The following is an 18,602-nucleotide window of genomic DNA, read 5'->3' on the forward strand; positions in this document are numbered from 1 at the left end:
TTTAAGGAATTCCTTACATCTTCTAAAGTGCCTTGGGGTCCGTGACAATGTTATTATTTCTCCTTGGCCGTATATACCGCTCCCATTGTAAATCTCTGCCTTGTAGCTACACGAGAGCAGTTAAGCAGAGATGCCCGATTGTTGGAGGAGGTCATCAAGAGGACGTGACCGATACCTGACATATGAGCTGCACCTGGACAATCGGAGGCTCCCCACCCTCCGTTCCCATAGCCGGAGCCATTTTCAAGGACACAACCTTGAGAGAGCAATGTTATTGAGACCATCTGGACACTGAACTCAGATAAAACCTCTATCTCAACTTTTAAGATTCCGGCAGGCAGGTGCAGAGATCTACTTCTTGTGGCCGCCCAAGACAAGCTTCATATGTAAGTTCCTTTGCTAATTAAACCGGCCACCTACCAATCTTTGTTCTCTCGTTGCCCTCCATGTCCACGGGCCGGTTTCAGATTTCACCCAGGGAGCTCCTAAGGTTCTGAAACAACACAGATACACCCTTACTTCATATCCATGATCTTTCAAAAATTTCTGCCCAAAGTTTAAGTATCAATTGGTATATGCTGTACAAATAATAAAAGGAAAATCATCCTTGCTTTATATCCAAATTACACTTAAAAAGAAAGAAAAATATTTAGCACCTTACAATCTCTAACTACTTCCCCTGGAGTAGTTTTCTCACTGATGAATTTCTAGAGAACATAACAGCGTGACTGTAAAACAGTCTTGGCACAGGAATTGAGGGTTTGGGCCACCCCTAGATCTACCCGTTAGTGTGAAACAGAAAGAGTAAACTGGTTAGTGCCCAGGTGCAGTTCTTAGGCAGACTAGACTAATAATAATGATAAGTCAGAGCCCCAGGTCTCCCAAGGGGACAGTAATGGGAAGGCAGAGCAAGGAGCTTAGAGTGGAATCGATGCTGAAGGCCCAGCTTTAGGATCCAGGGCACACTAACAGCACAGAATGAACCTCAGAGAATAACAGAGCGTACTGGTCAGTGCTGGGCTGATAAACCCCAGGATGAGTTGGCAGCTGGGGGTGACCTGTATGGCCAACCAGAGATCTGTAAGTCCAGAGTAATATCAAAATTTCCTTGAAATAGCTTAAGTTCTTCCCGCCTCTGTCTGATGGTTCAGTAACTAGAGCGGAAAAGGGCCTAAAGCCTGAAGACTGCCTCTAAAGGTGAGGCGTTCAGGAGATCAGACTCAACAGTGAGATGGGATGGGCAGTTTTCCAAGCCAAGTTTCCCATGTACCTGCTCCATCCACACTCTCCGTGTATTACCTGGACAATTCCTACATTGATGGGGAAGCTTTTTGATTCTCTAAGCTGGTGGATATATAGCATCCAAAGAGCTAGCCTATTTCTTCTTTTAAAAATCAAGTATGGTAAAAGCATTTTGGAAAGCAGTTGGGCAATTTATCATCTTAAACATATGCTTATCATAGGACCTAGCAATTCTACGACGATGTATTTAGTTAATAAGGTAGCTATTATCACCCCCATTTTATAAACAAGCCTCCATGAAGGGTAAGTGATTTGCCCAAAGTCACAGAGTTAATGAGTGATGGGAGCTGAAATTGGTATTTAGGGGCATGTTCCCTCTACCAAGCCTGGCATTCCATTACACATGGCACCTCCTCAAAAAAAAGAAAGAAAGATTTTTATTCCAAGTTTGGTTTAGGAGAAAAGTAGTCAAAAAATGAAACACTTTTTAAAAAATAACTCATTATTAAGAAAAGTGTATTTTTCTGAATATTTCCATCATAGTGATTTTAATAATACCATTCACATGTTTCTTGTTTTATTAAAATATATGAATATTTACGGCTTCCCTGGTGGCGCAGTGGTTAAGAGTCCGCCTGCCGATGCAGGGGACACGGGTTCGTGCCCCGGTCCGGGAAGATCCCACGTGCCGTGGAGCGGCTGGGCCCGTGAGCCATGGCCGCTAAGCCTGCGCATCCGGAGCCTGTGCTCCGCAACGGGAGAGGCCACGGCAGTGAGAGGCCTGCGTACCGCAAAAAAAAAAAAAAAAAAATATATATATATATATATATATATATGAATATTTAATATGTCCAATCAATTGTTTATGGTGCTGACTTCATAAAAATGGGGCCTGTATGATTATTACTAAATAGTTCGCTAGAGTTTTTACGGAAATCAATTTCTCATTTCAAGGCTGATTTGGGAAAGAATGAAACATGCTCACTTGGTTAAATGTCATGAGTTAAACAAGACTATTATTTTCCTGGAAAACAATTTTACATTCATATCCAATTTGTTTACTAGCATAGAATATAGGTCTGTAGAACTTATCTTTAGTAATTTCTCTATTCTCTGGATATAAACATAAACCTGATTAGAGAATAAAGAAACCTAAATAGAATAAAGAATAAATAAAGAATAAAGAAATTACTAAAGATAGGTTCTATGGATCTATAATATTATGCAGCAAACAAATTGGAAATGAATATAAAATTTGTTTTTCTGGGGGGAAAAACAAAATGATTATACACTTTGATTAATATAAATAGGCCAGAATTTTACCTCTAATGTAAGACAGAACCACACAGGGCTTGTGAGGGCTGGCAGTGTATCAGAATAAAAATCATGACTGCACCGAAGAAACTTTTTTATATCCTTTGTAGTAACAACTAGTTAGACTCCAAAGAGCATAGCTGAGAGGTACTGTAAGGTACCTCTGAGAGCTGTAAGGTACTGCTGGCAATACTCCTGTTTGAGAGGAAGTAGCTATTATTGAATTTTATTGAAACAGAAATAACTTTTCACCGAAATAAAAGTTATTCTTTATATGTGAGTTATTATTTTCAGTAAGTGAAGATCTGCCAGTAAAATGAGTCAAGAAAGAAAACTAACAAAGAAAAACTACCAAAATTTATAGAATCATAGGTCAGGCTCTGTTTAGAACTTCCATGACCTTAATTTAGCAATAAATGCTTGCCTGTGAATTCAGGCTTAAATTAAATTCATAGGAGCCTAATACAAATCCAGCAACAATCCTTAAATAATCTGGCTACTTTCTTGCCTTCCTGTATTTTTCCATGTCCTTATGAAATTCTTGAGCTTTCATGAAGAGGCCATTATATTTCCCGCATGTATACTTATAGTTTTTTACTAGTTATAACATTTATTCATATGAAAGGTCTGGGTTAATCATTTAAAAATATTTACTAAATGCTTTTAAATAGGAACTGGGAGAAAACCCATATTGTCAGGTGCCCCGTAAATTCAGTGCCACCTGGAAACTCCTGAATGGCCCACTGAGTTGGCTTGATAACTTAATTAAATTAAACCAAAACAGATCTGGATTCTGTTAAGAGCTCAAGTAAGTCTTAGGCACTAAGGAAGGATACCAGCTATGCCTATGAGACCAAACATGTCTGAATAACAGTTTTTCCCCCATTTGAATCTGAATTCCTGGTTTTATGTGTACAGACAGACCATTTTAAAAAAAAGGAATAAAAAAAAGCACATGTTCTCAAGCCCCTGAGGAAAGGGGAGGCATTAGGTGCTGAAGACAATCATCTGTCAAATGTACCTTAGACACTTGAAAGAGGCATTTTCCATTACAGGGGTGGGAATGGGAGCACATAATAAGGGAAGATGGAAGGGGGACTGGGTACCGCAGAGAACAGAGCTCGTATATGTGAATATGACCAAGGCATGTGCTAAATATTATGAATGAAGAAATAAAATGCTACGTCACTGAGTGGAACCTAGATTTTAATTGATGATTCAGATTTCTTTTTTCTTATTCTTACTTAATTGCCTGTGTCGGCTGGGGAGCAAGTCCAAAAATAATAGCAAAACCCTGTGGGTCCTCTTACGAATCAATTTACAGACTGTAAATGAGCTTCTGCTGATCAGTTCTCGTCGTAACATGAAATTTCGACTTCAAACAAGGACAAGTTTTACAACCATATTTAATCTTCAATCAAACAAAACCTATCTGATGAAAAGCACATATTTGGAGTCCTAATTTTATTTGTATGTACAAAATACGTTAAAATCTAACAGCAGGGGTTTAAATAAGAACTAGTCTAAAATAATATGGATAATAAAATTTCTTCTCAAGCTTGCCGGGTTGGTTTTCTTTGTACTACTTCTTAGAGTGCTCATTTACATTAAAAAGCATAGTAGTTCAAGTTATGCCATTTAACACTATATTATTTTGGCAAAAATGCAAGCATTACTGACTGAAAAACATAAAACAACATGGTGAATTTGGCATGCTGCTACAATGTGTGATATGGCAATGGAGGTATTAATAATTCCTTCTAGAATTATTAGCGCCTAATAATTAGGCATTAGACTCTCACAAGCTGCAAGGAGCCGGCTATTCCCAGGTCACCCAACAGGCATTTGTTACATATGCGCAGGAAAAAAGCGGGAAACGCTCGGACCTATTTGGGCTTCACGGAGAGCTAGAAAAGTCATTCTTATTCACGAGGAACTGTCAACTTTCACAACTCAAAGGTGTGCCGGAGACACGATCGTCTAGTCATCCCATCAGAAGCCAGCTCTCTCTAACTCCTTCTACTGAGCCCACAACACTCACGACTCAGCTTCCCTCTCAGTTTCTCCCTCTGACGTCCCATCCCGGCTGACACACGCAGTCCCATGTTCTACTGCCTTCCCCGGGACATCCAAACGACCAAGAGAGAGAATTTGGCTGCATCCATTAGACACTATCCAACATGGAGCGTCTCTATTGGACTGAGTCCTCAAATCAGATCACCTCATTGGCTGGTGGGCTCTATGCTTCTAACCTATGTGGCGAGTTGCTTTGGGCGTAAAGAAGGGTTGGATCCATCAGTAAGGGTCATGATAACCAAGTCACATGACAAAAAAACTGAAGAAACTACAGCTAAACATAGTAGCACTCTGTCCCTAGAGTGCCGTGGCCTTGTCTCTAGTTCAACTATGCAAAGAACTGTTACCAAGGACACAAAAGTGAGTAAGGAGAGGTCCCTGCCTTCCTAGGGCAGTTTCAAACTATTAATATGTTTTTAGGTGGGATTTCATGTTGATCATTTCCCCTGTGAATTAGAGTATACGTACACACAGCAATTTGGGAAAATGTTGCAAAATCACACAAGAATTGAGAACCAAAATAACATGAAGCAAAATAGCCATGGGTTGATTTATTCCAGGGAAACCCTCTATTCACTCAGTGGTTTATTACCACCAGGATAGAGCATAAAGTGCTGCTGATATAGTATGAAGAATAGCACATGCCATGTTGCTGAGAAGTAGCAGACAAAAATCCCACTCCTGTGGCAGCCAGACTGAATGTGCCAGATAGCATCTTCCCAACTTGGATTAAGGCAGTGAGTATCCACCTTCCAACATAACCAAAGAGCTGGGATTTCTCAGTCATCTCATCCAGTTTCTCCAGTGTCACCGATAATTATATTCACTTCTAATGGACAGAAGAGAAGCACAATCCTCTTAAAGTAAGAAAAGTCCTTGTCATTTCCACCTCTGGGCATTTATAGATGGACACAGAAAAGAAACAACAGGAGCCCTGTGCAGTAGAGATGAGAACAGTCAAAATATAGAATTTACTAAAGGAATCATTTCCAGAATGCTGAGGTGTACGCTTCTGGAAGCAGCTTGAACTGCATTCCCCTAAGGAGTAGCTCTTTAGTGATATCATGTTGCCGTTTGGCCCTTTAAGTGATATTACTGGAGGGGATGATGACTGTCAGTCTGGGGGGCTGCAGCTGCCAGATGGGTTTTTCCTGGATGAAGTGGCAAGTTAGCAGCAGAAATGACAATCAAATTCTATGTGGAAAAGTCTAGAAGAAGCTGCCAAGTTCTGCTGCCGATAAGCTAAAGGACAATTAATTATACCTAGACATTCTTGAGCAATCCCGATGTGCAGCAGCGCTCTCAAGATGAGAAGCTAAAAGGCAAAGATGGTGGCAACACCAGGAGTCTGGCTCAGGCGCTGTATCTCCCTGGAGTGTGCTCTGTCCAGGAGATGACATGTGTCTGTGGACAGGGTCACAATTATGCTCATGGCATATTTTCCCATATTGAGCTAATTAAAAATTTCTCTTCCTAAAAAAAAAAAAAAAGAAAATTTCTCTTCCTGGTATGCCATTGTCTATTCTGATTTGTTGCAGATAACAGGACTTCAATTAGGAGAAGAGACTGGATTTTTAAAAAACATTTTTAAAACAGTAATGAATAGAGAACTACCTTTTACTTTGGACAGAGAAAACATTGTATCAATGATCCAACACAGCATTTAGATATAATCGTTATAAAATTTCGTCTGACTTGGCCTTCTGCTTCTGGGCAAGGTGAGATAATAGGGACCAGATTTACCCTCCTGCTTGAAACAATCAAGAAAACCAGGCAAAATATACAAAACAGCAGTTTTTGAGACGGCAGCAGATATTAGCCAATAAAGGACAGCAATCCTGGAGAGAGAGGAAACAAGTCAGGTGAGTCCTGTTTGTCCCCAGTTATGCCTGGAAGGATCCTGTTCTACTCCCTGGGGTCAGGAGACAGAGCTGAGAATCCAGGGAGAGACCAAGACCCTGAGTTTGAAGGGCAGACTACTAGAGGAGAGAGTTGCAGAGAGAGCGAGCCTCAGAGATCTGCAGAGGATGGGTATCCAGCAGGGCACTGATCTGACATACGTGAAGAAACTACCCAAGGCCAGGGAGAGAGCCATCAGAAATGGCTCTACAGTCATCCCTCATTATCTGTGAGGAATTGGTTCCAGGCCCCCCACAGATACCAAAAGCCACAGTTGCTCAAGTCCCTTGCAGATGGCCATCCATATCCACAGATGCAGAACCCAACTGTGTATCTTCATTTCACTTGCTTAGCTTCAAAATGTAGAGCAATTGGTTCTTTGGATTGGGGAAAGAGAAGATATTTTAATAGGACAGTAAGAACAAAAAAGACCTTCTAACTTAATCTCACTAAAATCAACGTCTCTAAGGTAGGGCTCTTCCTATCCACTGTAGAATCACTCGTTTTGTTGTTTTTGTTTGTTGGTTTCAGAAGAATAGCAAAGATAGTATAGACAGCTTCCATCTACTACTATTTCTGTACCCTGTTTCTCCTGTACCGTTTCTCCTACTATTGATGTCTTACATTTAGTAAAGTACAATTGTCACAATTAATGAATCAATGTTGAAACATTAATTCAAGTCCACACTTTATTGAGATTTCTCTAGTTTTTCCTAATGTCCTTTTTCTGATAGTCCTCATTTGTACAGCCTTGACTCTACTATTTCAGGGATGCGTGGACAACAAATTTATCAAGCATGTGCTCTGTCAAATGAAAAGCTTTTAGTGTTACCTTCATCTGAAAAAAGAATTACACTCAGTAAAAAATATTAAGCTATTTCCAACTTAAACCTCCATATGAAAACTACATATTCTAAGATTTAACGCACTCTTATAAAAGAATAACTTAGGACTCTGGCAAAGATTTGGGGGACTTGGGTTCCCCCAGTCCCACTGGTCCCTCTAACGGCTTCATACTGCTCTGCCAAGCAGATCTGTAAATCTTAAAATCAAGTAGTGATACTTCAGAGCCCTCCACTGGCCACTGCTCACTACTGCAACCTCATTTTGGTCCATTCTTGACCCTAGTGATCTCCCTGAAAATATCCTCCTCCACCAACATGAGCGAGGTCAGCTTTTAAGGCACCTTGCTAAAAGCCACATAAGTGCAAACAATGTCTTAAAGGTGAAAATTTATACAGTTAAAAGTTTACACCCTGCCACACATATTGTGGCAAATTTGAAAACTTTTAAAGTAATAGTCAGCAAACAACAACCAATCAGGGCCAAATTCAAGACACCTAACTCCAAAGATGCATTAAAGGACATTGACTGCAGTAAAATTATCTTTTCATAAATTTTATTTTCAATTTAACAAATCAGGAGAAGATATAAAGTTTAAAAAATTTCTTAATTAAAAAAAATGTTAACTTCTTTCAGTAAGGTGAAGACATCAGAAAAAATTCCTAGGGCAGCAACTGGTGATTTGCTCATATATCTCACTCATGACTATCAGTTTCAAATCACTTTACTTTGATCTCTGCCTCATCTTTCTTCTCTTTTGTTTTGGCCTAAGACATCAGTATAGATGTTCTGGAACAAAAATTTTCTTCGGGGGCATAAATTGTTAACAAGAATGAAATCATACCAAGTATCTTTACCAACCACAATGGAATGAAATGACCAACCAGTAACAGTAGGAAAACTAGAAATTTCACAAATATATGAAAATTAAACAACACATTCTTGACCAACCAAAAGATCAAAGAAGAAATCACAAGAGATTAGAAAAAAATCTCAAGATAAGTGAAAATGTAAACACAACATACCAAAACTTAAGGGATGCAGTAAAAGAAGAACTAAGAGGGAAGTTCACAGGTGTAAATATGTACATTAAAAAAGAAAGAAATCAATAACCTAACTTTATACCTCAAGGAACTAGAAAAAGGAGAACAAACTAAACCCAAAGTTAGCAGATGGAATGAAATAATAAAGATTAGAGCAGAGATAAACAAAATAGAGAATAGAAACACAATAGGAAAAAAAATCCAAGAAACTAACAGTTGGTTTTTTGGAAAGATCAACAAAATTAACAATCCCTTAGCTAGATTAACTAAGAAAAAGAAAAGAGAAGACTCAAATAAGTACAATCACAAATGAAAGAGGGGACATTACAACTGATGCCACAGAAGTAAAAAGGATCATTAAGAGAATACTACAAACAACTATAGGCCAACAAATTGGATAACCTGGAAGAAATGGATAAATTCCTAGAAACATACAACCTACCAAGACTGAATCATGAAGTAATAGAAAGTCTGAACAGATCTATAACTAGTAAGGAGATTGAATCAGTAATTGAAAACCTCCCAACAAAGAAAAATCAGGACCAGATGGCTTAACTGGTGAATTCTACCAAAAGAAGAATTAATGCCAATCCCACAAAAAAATTGAAGAGATGGAAATACTCCCAAACTCATTTTATGAAGGCAGCATTACCCTGACCTCAAAGCTAGAGAAAGACACTACAAGAAAAGAAAATTATAGGCAAATATTCCTAACGTATATAGATGCAAAAATCCACAGCGCAGTGGTTGAGAGTCCGCCTGCCGATGCAGGGGACACGGGCTCGTGCCCCGGTCCGGGTGGGTCCCACATGCCGCGGAGCGGCTAGGCCCGTGAGCCATGGCCGCTGAGCCTGCGCGTCCGGAGCCTGTGCTCTGCAACGGGAAAGGCCACAACAGTGAGAGGCCCGCATACCGCAAAAAAAAAAAAAAAAAAAAATCCACAGCAAAATACTAGCAAACTGAATTCAACAGCATGTTAAAAGGATCAGACAACCATGATGAAGTGGGATTTACCCCTTAGATGCAAGGATGGTTCAACATATGAAAATCAATCAGTGAAATATACCACATTAACTGAAGGACAAAAAACACTTGATCATCTCAATCAATGCAGAAAAAGCACCTGACAATAGTGAATACAGCTTCATGATAAAAATACTCAATAAACTGGGAATACATGAAAACTACTTCAACGTAATAAAGGTCATATATGGAAAGTCCACAGCTAACATCAGTCTCAATGGTGAAAACAGAGCTTTTGCTCTAAAGACAGGAACAAGGCAAGAATGCCCACACTTGTCACTTCCATTCAAAATAGTATTAGAAGTCCTCGCCAGAACAATTAGGCAAGAAAACAAAAGGCACAAAAATTGAAAAGGAAGAAGTAAAATGATCTCTGTTTGCAAATGAAACGTATACAAAAAACCTTAAAGAGTACACACAAAATAGTTAGAATAAATTCAGCAAAGTTGCAGATACAGAATCAACACAGAAAAATCAGTTGTGTTTCTATACACTAATAATGAACAATCCAAAAAGAAAATTAACAAAACAATTCAATTTATAATAGCATCAAAAAGAATAAAATACTTAGGAATAAACCTAACCAAAAGGTGAAAGACTTGTACTCTGAAAACTACAAAACATTGCTGAAAGAAATTAAAGAAAGAGCAAAAATGGAAAAGCATCTTGTGTTCATGAATTGGAAAATTTAATATTGTTAGTATGTCCATATTACTCAACACAATCTACAGATTAAACACAATCCCTATCAACATGCCAAAGGCATTTTTTGCAGAGATAGAAAAATTCACCCTAAAACACCTCTAGAATCTCAAAGGACCCAAAATAGCCAAAACAATTTTGGAAAAGAAAAATGAAGTTGGAGAGAGATCTCATACTTCCTTATTTTAAAACATACTACAAAGCTATAATAATCAAAATAACAATGGTACTGGCATAAAGACAGATATATAGACCAATGGGATAGAATACAGAGCTCAGAAATAAACCCTTGTTTATAGTCAAATGATCTTTGATAAGGACCACTCAACTGGGAAAGGACAGTATCTTTACCAAATGGTGTTAGGAAAACTGGATATCCAAGTGCCAAAGAATGAAGTTGGACCCTTATTTTATACCACATACAAAAATTAGCTCAAAATGGGATAAAGACCTAAATGTAAGACCTAAAACTATAAAATTCCTAGAAGAAAACAGGGGAAAAGTTTCAAGACATGAGATTTGGCAATGATTTCTGGATATGACACCAAAAGCACAGGCAACAAAAATAAAAGTAGACCAATGGCACTACATCAAACTTAAAAACGTTTGTGCATCAGAAGATACAATCAATAGAATCAAAAGGCAACCAATGGAATGAGAGAAAATATCAGCAAATCATATACCTGATAAGGTGTTAATATCAAGAATATATAAAGAACTCCTACAATTCAACAACAAAAAAATCAAGTAACCCGATTAAAAAGTGGCCGAAACATTTGGATATTTCTCCAAAGATAATATTTAAATGACCAACAAGCATATGAAAATACACTCAACGTCACTAGTCATCAGAGAAATGCAAATCAATACCACAATATTATGTCATGCTCATCAGGATGCCTACCATCAAAATAAATAAATAAATAGATAAGCATTGGAGAGGATGTGGAGAAATTGGAACACTTGTGCACTGTTGATGGGATTGTAAAATAGTGCAACTACTGTGGAAAACAGTATGAAGTTTCCTCAAAACGTTAAAAAATAGAACCACCATATGATCCAGCAAGCCCACTTCTCTGTATTTACCCAAAAGAATTTTTAAAGGAATTTGAAGACATATTTGCACTACCATGTTCATAGAAGCATTATTCGTAATAGCCAGGAGGTGGAAGTAATCTAAATGTCCATTGATGAATAAATAAAGAAAATGTAGCAACATACAACGGAATACCTTTCAACCTTAAAAAAAAGTAAGGAAATGCTACAACATGGATGAACGTTGAGGACATTATGCTAAGGGGCCAAATCCAGTTACAAAAAGACAAATACTGCATGATTTCACTTATAAGGACGAATCTAAAGTAGTCAAATTCATGGTAATGGAAAGTAGACTGTGGTGGTTACCACGAGCTAGGGTGAGGGGGAAAAAAGAGTTAATGGGTATAGTTTCAGTGTTTGCCAGAAGAAAAAGTTCTGGAGATGTATTGTGCCATGTAACAGTTCTGAAGTATATGCTTAAAAACAATTAAGATGATAATTTTTAATTTCTTTTCTGTAATTAAAAAAAATAGGTTTAGGGACTTCCCTGGTGGCACAGTGGTTAAGAATCCACCTGCCAACGCAAGGGATGTTCAAGCCCTGGTTCGGGAGGATCCCACATGCTGCGGAGCAACTAAGCCCGTGCGCCACAACTACTGACCCCGCATGCCACAACTACTGAGCCCGCGCACCTAGAGCCCACGCTCTGCAACAAGAGAAGCCACCGCAATGAGAAGCCTTAGCACCGCAATGAAGAGTAGCCCCCACTTGCCGCAACTAGAGAAAGCCTGCGTGCAGCAACGAAGACCCAACGCAGCCAAAAATAAATAAATTAATTAAAAAAAATAGTTTTAACAAGTCTCTTTTAGCGTTAACCCAGGAATTTTATAAGTAATTAATTTCTGACACAAGACGTCAAGATAGTGGGGACAGAAAACTGGTACTATGCATACGCCTTTTCCACCACTGTTGGGGGTTGAGAGGGAGCAGAGCCAGGCCGCCTGGGCATCCCTGGGCACAGGGGCCATCCCCTCTGTCCAGCGGTTCTCACTTTCGCCCTGTGAGTCTGGGCATGGTGAGTGGGAGTCGCTGTGCTTACAGCTGCGAGTTGCAGCACATTGGATCCACTTCAGGGATCCTGTGAAGGGTGGGAACAACTAACAGTGGAGGCTGCCCTCCAGGTGGACTCAGCCATTCCCTGATGGGCAAGGCCAAGCTTTCTAGAGCGCCCCATAAGGAAACCAGAAACAGAATTGAAGAGAGGCGGGAGGACAGAAAAGGCCAGGTCCATATGGGGCAAAGTGAACCCAAGGATTTAGCACCCCCTTTCTGAGACCTAAAGAGGAGAGTTATTTACTGAAGAAAGACTTCAATTCTCCCGTCGGAAGGGGGAGAGAATGAACAGAAGACAACACTGCTGGGCCGGGGGCACCAACTCCATCTCCTCTTAATTTCCTCAAGCAGATTCAAAACAAAGTGAAGTTGATTCTCAGTTTATTGTAAGTCCTCTTTTTACAGTATAAGTCTCCAAAAGGTCAAGGCAGTTTTATCTCATAAATAACATGTCAATCATATAAAACAGCTGGAACCAAAGTAGAGAAATATATACAATATAATACATTAAGTATTTTCAGTATTGTTAATTGAATTGTTCATATTAAATTAAAAGAGGCTATTTTGATTTACAATGTCATTTCTCTAGTTAAAATTAAACCTGTCAAAGACGTAATATACATTTCTTACAAAACAAGCAGAGCAGCATTAATAAAACTGCTCATGATTGTAATTTTTATTTTTCTATAATACAACTGCACCCGTGTTACAAAAACAAACAAAAAAGGCATTGCACTAGATGGTTTGAATACTGCTTAAGTCAGTATGTTAACACTTGAGGAATAATGAATGGCCTGATCTGTTTCACCACCAGGCTCATTTGCAAGGGTTTTCACTCCGCCAGCTAAGCAAACTTTCTATACAGGTAGATTATTTTCCTCAGCAGTTTTATACAAGCCCACGACACTAATGGGTAAAAAGCCAAGGAGAAGCTGATGCCACAAAAAACAATACAACCCTACTATTTACAATACCCAATAAAGGCCAAAGCTAGAAAACCACTCACTGCTGGATCAAGGAAAAAATTATAAGTAGGACATTCTGTAGGAAAATTTGAATATCTATAAATTTAAAATATTCAATAGACTACAAAAGGGCTTGCAACAGCTTATTCCCCTTATTTTTCTTAGGCTTGGGTAAGAAAAAAGTGAATCTTTTTTATTTTTAAATAAAGTTTTGATGGCATCAAAACACTTCACATTTATAAATAAGATTTTTATACAATGCAACATGTTCACATAGCTTTCTTGTGCTATCAATTATTCTCAGAATTCATTTTTTTATTCTAAAGAAGAAAGTATTAAGATTTCTTCCTTGTTCTTAACTTATCACCATCAAGGTTCTCCAGGCCTCAATGGGGAATTCAAGAGAGGTAAACAGCCATTCAGTGCCTGACACTGAGTACACAGTATTTGAAAAGCCTTATGTATCTGGTAGTGGCCTAAACAAGAGCAGCAAGAGGCCGGGTATATAGTTCTACCACTCAAAACAAATTAAATTTTATATTTCCCCTCCATTAAGACAGTTTTAAAAGGACAGATCACCCTTGCAAGGCAACAAGTATTGTTTCAGATTATATCATATTGGAATTTTTTTTAGCCACAAAATTACCTAAGCAGCAGCAGTACTTTAAAAAAAAACCGGTTCTTCAAGTCATGGGCAAGGAAAATAAAATCAACATGACACATTATTGTCAAGAGCTATTCCAATGGAGCATTCAAGCTATACAGGTGGTACTGAGACTGAAACAAAGAAACAACGTGATTACAGCTGCGGGAAGACCCCTGCCCCTGGAAGTGCTCCTGACTGGGGTGAGGGAAATGGACAGGATAAATAACCCCAAGCCTCCTGACAGAAAAAATAAACAGATGCAAAATATGTTTGCATTCAATATGAGATGCAAAATCCATGTTCCTGACACATGAGAAGTGAATAATGTTCCACATCTTTCAGCCCTGTACAACTCCTTTACTGGCCTTTGATATCAAAACTAAAATCGTCATTGTTTTGTACGTTTTCAAAAGGCACATCACATGTTAAAAAAGAAAAAAGTGCTTATCATCAGATCAGTAGTAAGTCCTTGGTCAGTTTGTTTCTAGTACAGAACAAATCATGTTTCTAATAAGCACCAAACACCGAACTAATGCTTTTGTCTTCTCGAGCAAACTTTCCAAAATGTTCCTATTTTACATACTTAAGTCTCTGTAATTGGAATGTAACCAGATTTTTTTCTTATTATGTGAAAGGTGCAATAGAAACGTGCTACTATAGGAAGCCTGAAAAGAGTGGAACCCTTAAAATTTTACAAACCCCAAATTATCCTTATTTGGGGTATTATCCGTAATAATAATCCTTATTATGGGAAAGAAACCAAGAGAAAATATTCGGGGTTGTGTTATTTCCTCAAAGACAGTTTAGTATACTTCTGATCACTTTTTAACTAAACAAAAACTCTAGTAAACAATAAGTTTCTCACTAAGAATATCTTAACTGTTAACATTTCTCAATAGTCAGAACTGGCCTAGAAACTGGTACAGAAAGTTAGAAAACAGGGATGTCCACACTGGAAACTTCTTAATTTTATAGATGCCACATAAATTGCTAGTTATATTGAAAAGGATACTTTACCTTTATAAAAAATAAAGCAAGTGCTTCCCTCACCCAATTTATTGGATCAGGCCTAATTTATTTTTTATATTAAAAAAAAAATCCTTTATTAATAATTATCCCTTTGGGGATTTAGTCACCGTAGACTAATTTACTAATGTTTCCCTGAAAGTGGGAGAAAAACCTAGAGTATGAGCATGTGTAGACAAGTGCAGTTCAGCATATTACTTGCTCAAAAGCTGTAAATAAGCTTAAAAAAACAGCTCCAGGAAAAGGCTTAAAGTTAATGGCTGTAGCCTCCTGTCACCCACAGACAAGTAGAGACAGAACTTGAAAAATATCAAACACACTTGAAAACAGGGAAAGATACAGAACATGACACGATTCTCAATTTAAGTCAAATTCCTCAGCAAAACAAGAATAGATTGTATCAATCTGTTTAACTGGCCATTAATAAAATAATTCAGAATTTTTTTAAGGTTTCAGAAATTCTGATAAGAGGTAACATTAAATTGTTACATAAGAAACACAAAACAAATTCACCAGCTCTACAAATGCTTTCTAGGTAAAGAATCTGTCCAATATGATGCCAGGAGAGTCATAATCTATGAGACACTGTTTTCGCAACAGGATTGTTAGCCAATATGACAACCGATTTTTTCACCGTATCTCATCTCTAACCATACATTTGTCCTCAGCCCTTTGAAATGTGCCTAGATTTCAGCTTAAGTGAACAAAATGTTCATGCAATGTCCCAGCCTACGGATAGCTCATTTGTAGGTTTCAAAAACCAAAGTGCAAATCCACAGAGTTTTAACCCTTCAGGCTACAGATGGCCTCCACAGCCGCAGAACTGAAAGGGCTTTGCATATAGTGGTGAATGTGATGAAGGAATAAAACATGTAGCTTATTTTTGGTCCTTGGTTCCAGGCCCCTTTTCTTCCTGGTCCATTTCAAAATATGTGCTTTGTTTCAGCAGTTCAGACCCAAGCCTGTCCAGTGGTCTGGTACCATCAGGAAATACTTGTCCATTGCTTCACAAAATCTGGTCCTATACAACTCTGGAGAGACCACAGTCGGCATTTTACCTAGGATTATGAAAGCGAAGAGGGAAAAGGAAGCCGTTACATAATTGATAAGACAACTGACTTCAACGTCTATGTTCTTTCATGTCAACAGACATAAAATGCCGTGGTCTGTAAGCAAACACACCACGGCGGGCTCAGAAAGGAGGGAGGGTGTTCACTGTGCCACATGACAAGGGACAGGTCCTTCTTGGTAGGAGGTTTTTTTTTTTATTTTAAAAGACGCTCTTGCTTAGAGATGAGAGAAGTCTAAAAGCACAAATGGCGCTGGCAGCTCTCAGAGAACTTAGAGGATTTCAAGTGTTAATTCAGGACAACCTCCTGTTCAGAACTTCTGGCCTTTTTAACTTACCATTTTGAGAACCTCTGCCATCTTAACACAAATTTAAAACCCCATATTTCCCCACCTAAACAATTCCCCTTATTATTTGATCACCTTGGAAATGATGATAAAATCAAAGATAACCACTTATGTTTTAGAATTTTTTTTTAAGTATCCATTTAGTATATGGTAACTGATGAGGAAGATAATGAGAACAGTTTAAAGAGTAAACAGAACAAAAATTCTGCTCACCTTGTCCTCCTAAAATTCCTGTTGATTTCACAACCATCTCAAGCTTTTTGTCCCATGTAAATGTTCGGATATAATCTGTTGCAGGGGGCGAGATTAGCAGTAAAGGTTCTCTTAATAAATATAAGCAGATGACAACCGCAATTACCATTACTATTACTTCTACAATAGCTATTGAGTGCTGGCAATACTGCAGGTACGGACAATATGCCATGGACTGTCCTAAGGGTTTTTACCATATTAATTCATTTAATCCTCATAACAACCTCATAGGGCTTCATCTTCAAGTGACTTTTGAATACAGATATTTTTGGTAAAAATAATGAAAATGGAAATGAGGAACCTGAATAAAAGGTACCAGAACAGAAAAACTATTATTTTTAAAATTTCAAATGAAAGTTTGTGAAATTATTCAATAAGCTATTACTACACCAGATAGTCTTCAAATTTCACTCTGGCTTAAATCATGAACTATACATAAGGCATGCTCATCAACTTACCTATAATTCCAACTACCAGCTCATTGCTGGTATCATCTCGCCCAACCAGCAGAGAATAATCTATAATGAGGTGGCTAGAAAGGAAGTGGGAGTCGCTACGGATTGAGGCTCTCAGCACAGCTTTGGAATGAGAACGGATATACAGAGGGTTGTCTCGAACCATTTTTAAGAGATTTTCATCCAGCAGGACTACATCACAACTCTCTTTCCCGGTATCTGTTTTTACATTTCGATTCCTAAGTGAACCCTTCAAATCAAAAACCTAGCAGAAAGAAAACTCTCTGTCATTTATGTGTGAGCTGTTACAAATGGTTAATTAAATTAAAAAGGCAGAAAGTTTCCTTGTAGCCACTACAGTTATAAACACTTTAAAATTTAATTTTAAAACCTAATAACTTATATGTCACTAAATGCATACACTGTAATTGTATAATACATAAAACACATGGTGATGTAATTGTATCATGAAATTAATAGCTAGGTACTCATTTATTGAAATATTTCAGAAATATACTGACCCATTTAATCAACTCTAAGAAACATTAACAAGTAACTCCAAAAATATATTGTTGAATCATAAAGCAGTTTAAAAAACAGATGCAAACATTCAGAGGAAACTTTTAAGTACTGATACCAAAACTGTGCAATTACTTAGGACAATGTAGAAGCAACAGCGTATCTCTAGGAATTTCTGGGCATTAGGAAAAGCAACGCACTCAAAGGTCAGGGACCTGGGTACTAGACCAGTGCGACCTGAAGTGTTATTCAACAGACCACTGCTAGACAGGCTTTCCTGGTTCATGATGACAGAGAGGCTAGTGCCAGAATGTAAATCAATTACATCATTAAACCCACAATTTAGTACAGCAGATGCTTCTGCCATAGCAAGACATTCTCGATGAAGAAAGCAGTGCATTAAATTACATTCTATTGATTAGTACAAGCTCTTATCTCACCACGGACTGGAAACAGTTCAAGGACCAGCACACTGAAGAGTACTGTTCTAGAATCTAGACCAACCTGAGTTCTAGGCATAGCTGTGTGACTTTGATAAAGTACTCAATGTCTCTGAGCCTCAGTTTCTTCATCTTTAAAACTGTTACGTTGCATCTGCCTTCTTTTTCTATAATTCTGTGTTTCTAGGATGTTGGATATGTTAAATTTTAGGACCAGTCCACAATATTCCTCTTTATTCTTTCCTACAGGGTTCAATAACTCAAAAGTTAAATTTTGCCTAGTAACCAAAGTTTAATATTTACTCTCAAGTATCATGTTACTCTCTGACTCATTATGTTCAGGAAGCAGAAATACAAAGGGTAAATGCTAGCTAAATGCTTTGCATAGTCCAGTATCCTTACCTGTGCCATCTTTCTCCCATAGAAAAGATTTTCCATGACAAGGAGATCTAGCTTCTTCTCAGTGTTGTTCTGGGAATTCTTATAACCAATTCTGTAAACTCCAAGAATCTTGGCCAATGCAGTGGGCCTCTAATCAAGAAAAAAGTAAACTCTTATCAAAAAGGACTATGTATGAATATTATGCTTAG

The 18,602-nt window shown here is 38.1% G+C and overlaps 1 protein-coding gene across 1 annotated transcript in view; it reads right to left on the minus strand.

Annotated features, from left to right (window-relative positions):
* Window positions 1–12,657: 12,657 nt before the first annotated feature.
* Window positions 12,658–18,602, minus strand: part of LOC132428398 (1-phosphatidylinositol 3-phosphate 5-kinase) — a 40,550-nt gene continuing 34,605 nt past the window's right edge. The window contains exons 25-28 of the mRNA XM_060016198.2: window positions 18,415–18,543; window positions 17,057–17,318; window positions 16,560–16,634; window positions 12,658–15,988 (exon numbers count right to left, since the gene is read on the minus strand). Of these exons, the coding sequence (XP_059872181.2) occupies window positions 15,873–15,988; window positions 16,560–16,634; window positions 17,057–17,318; window positions 18,415–18,543 (582 nt within the window). The 3' untranslated portion in view covers window positions 12,658–15,872. The remainder of the gene's footprint in view (window positions 15,989–16,559; window positions 16,635–17,056; window positions 17,319–18,414; window positions 18,544–18,602) is intronic.

The sequence above is a fragment of the Delphinus delphis genome, chromosome 7, assembly GCF_949987515.2.
Source record: "Delphinus delphis chromosome 7, mDelDel1.2, whole genome shotgun sequence".
NCBI classification, from domain to species: Eukaryota; Metazoa; Chordata; class Mammalia; order Artiodactyla; family Delphinidae; genus Delphinus; species Delphinus delphis.